General features: G+C 42.4%; 1 protein-coding gene across 1 annotated transcript in view; it reads left to right on the forward strand.

Moving 5' to 3' along the window:
* Nucleotides 1-8,192, forward strand: part of LOC104162428 (CUB and sushi domain-containing protein 2-like) — a gene marked incomplete at its 5' end in the record, with an annotated part of 281,493 nt that overhangs the window by 56,690 nt on the left and 216,611 nt on the right. Inside the window, 2 exon segments of the mRNA XM_009701143.1 lie at nucleotides 283-477; nucleotides 7,092-7,299. Of these exon segments, the coding sequence (XP_009699445.1) occupies nucleotides 283-477; nucleotides 7,092-7,299 (403 nt within the window).

Below are 8,192 nucleotides of genomic sequence, written 5' to 3' on the forward strand. Positions count from 1 at the left end.
GGATTCTAATCAACTGCAATTGTGTTAAATAGAACTGCAGGGGGGTGCAGGAAAGAGATGTGTTGGTTTAGAAACTGGTAAAAGTGGTCAGGAGAGGATCTTGTTTCTGACTCAGTAGCCTAATGAATTCTGGTGTAATCCAGGAGAGTAAATTTTGTGGTTGTTTGCTCTTCACGTTTTGAGTGATGCATTTACTTTGAGATGAGCCTTCCCTCTGGATTCTTCACCTGACAGATCTGTTACAACGCACTATCCCTAACCAGAAGCAACTTTCTTTGGCAGTTCTACCAAGTCATACGTGTGGAAATCCAGGAAGGCTGCAGAATGGGATTCAGCAAGGGACAACGTTCAGCATCGGGGACAAAGTGAGATACAGCTGTAATCCAGGCTTCTTTTTGGAAGGACATGCGTTGCTCACCTGCCATGCCAATTCCGAAAACAGTGCCTCCTGGGATTTTCCTCTTCCCTTCTGCAGAGGTAAAGTGTCCTCTCTTCATCTGGAACAAGCCACAATGAAACAGGATTTAATGAGCTATTTGGGGTTGGGAAGAAGGTCATGGACTGTAAGCTTGATTTAAAAGACTTGAAAACTAAACATGATGTAGTTAATATTGAGGTTCCTTTTTATTGGATTCCTTAAAGCTGACAGGGTTTGGGTGAATAATAGGGAGGTTATGAAGTGCTCAAAGTATTCAAAATGCTGCACAGCTACTTTAATTTCAATTTCTCTGTTTAAAGTGCGGGGGGGATGGGAAGCAGGAGTATTACCTGTAAGCTAAGGCACCGACCCAAGACCATGTAGGTTTTCTAGGTCAAACACTAGAAAATGAGACTGGATTTTCTGCTTTCTGCAATGTCAAGCTGACTTCCCTCATGGCAGGTTCCACGGTGATTCTGGTGCTTTGTCTGGAGAGAAATGTGAGTCCGTGCAGAGAGCTGAGGTGCTGTGGGTTGCTGGCAGGGGATGCTATATGGGAGGTAAAGTCTGGCCTCTGTTTGAAAAGGCTGGCCAGCCTTCCTGCAAGCCCTTTTGGGGTAGGGAAATTTAGGTTCCTTTATCAGTGTAGAGAGCTTCTTGCTAATTCTCTGGGGACACACGGGACTAGAGAGTCTGTAAATACACAAGTGTCTGTGTTGTTATACCAAAACAGTTGCTGCTGCTTTGAAGTCTTTTTCCTCTCAATTCCTTGTGTACTTCAGCAGAGCATCTTATATTGATTCTTTTTATTGACTCTGCTTGTGCAATCAATCAACAGTTTTAAGCTGTAGCATAAATCTGGAATTTAAAGTGAGCAAATATTGTTTGCTTGTGTTTTTAATGCTTGCTTGAATGAGTTACACAGCAGTAATATGTGGTATGTAGTGTATTTTTTGTATGCTTCCCCACTGTTTTGGGGCCAAGGGCATTATACCACTGAAGGAGAGGTTCATACAGCCAAACTGACACTGGAGAGGGACAGCTATCACTGATGTTTTGGTATGATCAATTATGATTCTTTGCTTTTCCTTCAAATGTAACCTTCTTTAATTTTTTTTCCTCCTTTCACTGGAATTGTGTACAGGAAAAACATTAATTGAAATTCAACCTTGAGACTATACAAAGCAATACCCTTTTTAGAAGGAAAGGAAATTCTCTGCGTGAATGGACCAGTGTTTCTTCCAGTCTGACAGCGTTTCTCTGATAGCAGCGTTCCTTTGGAGCAAGGCAGTATCTTCTCCTTGCTCTGCTATTCAGACATTCGAGCAGTAGACCCCAATAAGGGAGTCATTTACTTCTGACTCCCAACAGGTGTTGAAGCCAAGGGTTGTAACTTTTGTGACTCCTGCTGCAGATGGAGTGAAAGACCATTTTTGCGTTTTTGTCTTGAACTGCCAAACTCACTTTTAATTTTCACACTACTGTTTCAATCTTGAATCCAGCAATAATGACGGTGACATCTGATACACTTCAGAATGGAGGAGTATTCAGTTCCATAGTGCTTGCATCAGTGCTGGGTGAATTGCTCTGAGGGCAGCAAGATATGTACTTGTTTAGGTGCACTTGCGTAGCAATGTGCCTGCAGGTTCCTGGAGGTAGCCGCTCCTTTTGAATAGGTTTGGTCCTGAGCCTTCAAGACTTTACCTCAAGTAAAACTTCCAAGGCATTTTTTGGAGACAGGAACCAGAAATCTTCTCATGTAGCATATCCTGTTCCAGGAAAGGGGAAAGTAGCAAAGGCAGTCTGCAAATTGACTTGCTGAATTTGAAAACCTCCTGCACTACTCCTACCAGAAGTCAGGCCTTCAGCAGTCAGACATCCATGCTTGGCTGATAAACTGGTGATACAGACTTCAGTTGTTGCAAGGGGCAAAAAGATTTGCATACTGTCAGACAGGTTTACGCTGCCTTCTGCAGGGAAAATAATGTTTTGGAAACTCTTGCCTGAAGAAGAATATCTATTTCCTTGATAGAGAAAACATCTTTATGGCCTATGTAGCTTATAATTAATTCTGTTAATATTGGCTTACTGGTAATTGTCACCTGAAAGTTTGTTAAATGTATTTGTATGTATTCTTTTATTTGCTAATATAACTGGGAGATGGGTTGTGCTGCTGGGTCAGATCCTGACAAATTGAGATGAAAAGTGCCTTCTACCTGAGCAGGTGTTACTCTTGGGAGCTGCTGTCTTGGGAATAGACTTGCCTAATGTCACCGCACAGGACAGCGTTTGGTTCGAGGACTCTGTGCTTTCCGTCTTCCCCTCCTCTGCAGTAGAGTGGCAGAGGTATGAGACAAGTGTCAAAAACAGTGGAAGTTTCTACCATGCTGATTGATATCCTCTTTTTTGGTTTCTTTTTGCTCTTTTCTTTGTGCTTGTCTTCAGCTTTGTAATGTCCTGTTCTGTATATTATTAGCCTTGTCTCTATTCCGGTCTTCACGCATTGAAATAATCGAAGATGCAAAGAAATGCACAGTAGAAAAGAGTAAGAAGCAAAGATGTTTGAGAGGATCTGCCAGGACAGCAACCCTTTGAAGGAGTGCTGTGTCTCTGCTGCTTTTTCTTCCTAGGAGTTGTCTGCACTCCCTTTACCCAACTATCAGTTTAGACGTACAGGGTTGTTTGTTTTTTTTTTAGAAAGGACAAGTGTAATCTCAATGAGAAATGAAAGTAGGAAGGAATTCCAGATGCAGAAGGAATGGCTTGGTGAAATGTGCCTCTGCAGAGCCAATGAGAGTAGCTAGTGCTGCAGCTTGCCAGTGGTTTTGAAAGCACGGTTATATCAAAATTGATTCTTGGACTCCGAGCTGAAAGAGACTATAAATTCAGTCTGCACAGACTCTGCTCTGAGTTATGTTTCTTGCTTACATGGCAGGAAGGATTAAAACTGCAGTGATCTCATTCAGGGGGCACCAAAGCAGCAGCGAGTGACATCTCCGTGCTGATCTGCGAAGCGGGAGAGCACGGAACTGGGTGGCAGCTGTGGCTGCCCCGAAGAGAAGCTTGGCTATGCCTCGTAGACCATGTGTAACCCAGAGATTTGCCTCGAGGACTGAAAGTCCTGAGCGAGTCTGGGTCAGCTGGTAAAATCTGGACTAAGCTGACATTTATCCTATCTGTATAATGTGTGTTGGAAGTATCTGGAATGATTTCCTCATTGTATCTTGTGTGTTTTTTACATGCTTTCTGCACAATTGTTCTGTTTTCATGGAATGAAATCAGGCCTAATACTTAATCTAAATGGGGCCTTAAGCCGAGTCCTACAAGTCTAGCTGTGTTTTTATCTTGACAGTTGGTATGCTGGAGGCAAAACCCCAGCAGACTTGGAATGCTGTCTTCTGTTTTGCTGTAGCCACAGAAGGAACAACCCTTATCTGAGTCAGTTCATTTGAAATAAACCAAAATGATGCATTTGAAGCACCAAAAGAATATCTGGAAATATCTGAATCTCTTTTGTAAATTGCTTTCATGCATGCAGAGAGAAGTCTTGCCCAGATTGTTTGCTGAATTTAAGTAGAACTGATAGGTTTATGATTCTAGTAGGCGGTTGAGTAAAAATTCAGTAAGCCAGCTGAAAAGTTGAGAACATTTGCAAAGCTACATTTTAAGCATATCAAATATGCATAATCTCATTAAAAGTGGTCTATCTTACTATAACTCAAACAGCTGCTTAGGCTGCACTGTGCCCAGAATATACTTAAACAGTAACAACCTCTACAAACTTAGGAAGCGTGTATTTAGAGGTGCATGGGAAGGGAATACATTTTCCATTAAATACCTTCTGCAATGAAAAATTTTCAAGGAATTTGAATTAAAAACTCCCCTTTTTAATTTAAAAAAGGGCAAAACCACTGTACCTTTGGCTGGATCTTCAACTACTGTAAGTTGGCTTAATCCTGTTAAAAAAAGTCCTCTTGTTTAAGAATTCTAATATAGCGTTGAGTCAAAGTTCTTTAGCGTATTCTCCATCCCCTCCTGTACACCTTCTAGTACAAGAACAACTTTAATGTACCAGATCCAGTCTCGGCCTTCCCAGACCTAACAAATGTGACTGAGAACTTGCCGATAGGAGTTGCTTCTTCCAAATCCTGGACACGTTTGCTCTTGGGTGTGTGTGTTTTAAGAGTTCTGTGTAGACCTGAGCAGCACAAATGCCTGATTACAGCGAGAAGCAAGTGTTTGGCCACGAGCGCGTGTACCCTTGAACGCGGTGTTCGCATACAGAGGCTGGATTGCTTGTGGATGTCTCATGGTAGTGGTGCAGGACCTTATTTGCAAAAGTACTTTGAATGGTTGCCTAGGGCCGACAGAAGCCAGGCAACAATAATGTTTAACATGTTCTGTAGGAGATAGCTGCCCCTCTGGAGGTAAGTGTATCTTAAGAATAAATTGCCTCTTCAGTTCCCTATGCATTGCTGAAGCAGTTAATGACCTTACTCCTGCTCTGTCTTACTGCTAAGCATGGGGTCTGAGAGTTCACTGGCTAAGAATCTTTTTTGCATCTATTTCTTTCTAGCATCTGCAGGGGCAGTTATTCATGAGAAATTAAATTTGAACATACCAGTAAGCTGGTGAATTGTGCTTATCCTCTTTGGCTAGAATCCATTTATCCTCTAAAAAGCATTTTCATTCTGTCTGTCAAAGGGAGGGGTTTGAAAGCCCTTTTACTTTTTGCATGGACCTTCTTTGGAGGTGCCCCTGTGAATCTTGTGTATGATGCGTTGAAATTTGAAGGATTTTCTGGTGCTTGGACTAGATGAGAGGTCTTTCAGCCTAGATTTATTGATGATCCTAACTGTACTTCAACATCTGTAAATAACTTTAATTCACTGACAATATGATTGCAGCAGATAACGTTGTGTAATAGAATACCAGCGAATAGAGCATCAAGTCAGGATTTCGGTGGCCTTTTTCAGTCCCAGTTTTGGCTGCTGGAATGGCCCAGAAGCAGCTGCATTTCTACCTATGACTGGGTTTTTTTTATCTTACCTTTTTCTGCCTTTCCTGCTTGCTTTGTGCTCCGCAATAATCAGCGATGTGCCATCCCAGTCTGAGCACATAAGCAGTTGCCAAGGGCCATGATCTCTGCTGGGCCTTAGAGGTGCCAGTGCCACCTGCGTGATGTGTTAACGCAGGACAAACACCGCGATAGCCGGGGGTGTCCCTCGCAGTTGCTGCCCCTCAGCCCCGGGAGCCACGCGTCTGCCTGTGCCTGCTGCGTGTTCGGGCGGCCGGCCGCACTGGGGTAGCAGATGGCCCTGAGAAAGACAAACCTATGTGCCAACTTTTCTTACTTTGTCTTTCAAGTTTCATGACGTAGAGGCTTCAAGCTTCAGCTCTGCTGATAAAACCTGCTGATAGCACAAGACAGTAGTTCCTGAAAAGATCTAAAAGCTGGAGGATCCTCCTGAGCAGCCCTGCAGAGTTGTCCTGCCCTTTCCTGAAGTGCTGATGACCCATTGCACTCAAATCTTCTCACCTGTGTTAAATTTCATTTGGAAGGGTTTTTTTTTTCTAAATACTTTGTAATGGAAGTAAGTGTTTATAACGTAAAGCCCCAAGCTCCTTGACTAAAGCATCTGAAATGTTGCTCTGTAATACATGTTGTAAAGTTAACAGGCTTTTCTTAGCAGTGTTCCAAATAAATGCTGAGCTGATGCTGCATGTATGAGAGCGGTCAGCTGCCCTGATGCTAGTAAAATTAATTCCTGGTTTTCTTTATCTTTTTGCCCGTGTTTTCTTTAGATCCTCCTCCTTTAATTGCTCTAATAGCTCCTGCTGATAAAATTCGGGCTGTAAAAATGAAAGAACCTGCAGCATACAGGAGATCCGGCGTATGACCAGGAAATGTCACTGCTAGGTTTCTGAACAAATGGTTAAGCTTTTACCACTAGATTTTTTTGGTAACAACATACATTTCCTTAAGAAATCAGAGCAAACACACATCTAAGGCAGGTGTGTGGGGGTACTCCACTCCTTTTCTATTAGATTTCTATTAAATGCAGTGCTTGTACTCTTAAGTCCTGTGGTCCCAGTCCTTGGGGGTGTTTCTGTTGCTGATGATGGTGCTGAGGTCTCTGTGACTTGGGAACCAACCTCTCCTCCGCTGTGACTGGAAAGTTTTTGCAAGTCTGTGAAACCCTTCCTGGTCACTGAATTCCTGGTGGTTTTCCTCCTGTGTGGCTGGCTACGTGAATAGGAGGAAAGTTGCAGAAGATGCCTTGGAGGATCCTAATCAGGAATAAGGATGGAAGAGAAAACTGGGGCAACAACATGTGAGGAAATAGTGTCCTTACAGTGAGATGTGTTATGCTGAGAACTGCTTCCCCAGGGAAGTGGTAGAAGCTCTGTCACGTGGGGTGTTTAAAATTGGACTAAACAAATCACTAGTTAAGTGTACGGTGGGGAATAAGCTGGCACTTGCCAGGAGACACTGGCTGGCCTAATAGGATTTTTCATCCCTCAACATCTTTATCTCTTAATAGTGTGTAGTAAAACACACCCTGACAAAAGCAATAGAGCTTTTAAAGCTTTGCTTTGAATTTGGGCTTATTCCTCTTTGTACTGCTTTGTGCGTTTTGGCAAAATCTGATAACTTGCATTCTGTTTCCAGCTGATGATGCTTGTGGAGGGACTTTGCGGGGACAGAGCGGAATTATCTCAAGCCCTCATTTTCCTTTGGAGTATGGCAATAACGCAGACTGCACGTGGACTATTCTCGCTGAACCTGGAGACACCATCGCCCTGGTTTTCATGGATTTTCAGCTGGAAGATGGATATGATGTTTTAGAAGTTGCTGGAACAGAGGGATCTTCGCTCTGGTAGGTTATTACTGGCCATGCTTCGTTGTGGTCCGTACAGTTGTGTAGTACCTGCTGGTGTTTTGTATGTGCAGATCCAAATTCATAGGATGTTCAGAGAGAACAGAGTTTGTGCCTGACTGAGGGTAGTTCCCAGTTATTCCTAGTCACAGGTTGTAGCTACTGCCTTCTAATGTAACTCCTTGGGATGCTTTTTATTTGCTTGGTAAACTTTTCAGTGACTATTGTCTACTTTAAATCACTTTCTCTGCAATAAGATTTCATAGTGTAGGTGGTTAGAACAAATAAAGAATTAAAAAAACCCCAAATGAAACAAACCAAACAAAACCAACTCAAAACACCCAACGCTTCAAAACCTAGGAAATCCTCCTCAAACGCTGTCATGCTCAAACCTTGTTTTTGCTAAATTGTTTTCTGATTGTTGCTAAATACATTACTGACAAGTTGACTTTACTGTTAATGAAGTTTTGGCAAATGTTCCTACAGATCAGTTTGTCCTTTAGACAGAAGACTTGTATAGAATTTCAATACCACTCTCATCGCATTGTTTGCTTGAGCAATGCTTTCAGAAACACTGCGTTTATGTATAATAAATGCCACAGTGATATTTTTTTTCAATATACAAGAGCTACCCGAATGATCAGTGCTATGAAGTCTGAAGAAAGGGCTTTCAGAAGGAATTTGACATATTGCTTTTGTTGCTTTTATAGCAAAGGGCAGCTCTGCTTCTGGTTGATCTAGACACTGATCTTCTGCACTATGATTGCACTCAACAAACAGTTAAAAATACTAACTAGCAGCAAATGGAAGGGAGTAGTCTTAAACCTGACATCCCTCTGGAAGGGAAGAATTAAGCGTTTGAAATAATTAGGTGTTGCCTGGGATTATCAGCA

The sequence above is a fragment of the Cariama cristata genome, unplaced genomic scaffold (genome assembly GCF_000690535.1).
Source record: "Cariama cristata isolate BGI_N322 unplaced genomic scaffold, ASM69053v1 scaffold4885, whole genome shotgun sequence".
NCBI lineage: Eukaryota > Metazoa > Chordata > Aves > Cariamiformes > Cariamidae > Cariama > Cariama cristata.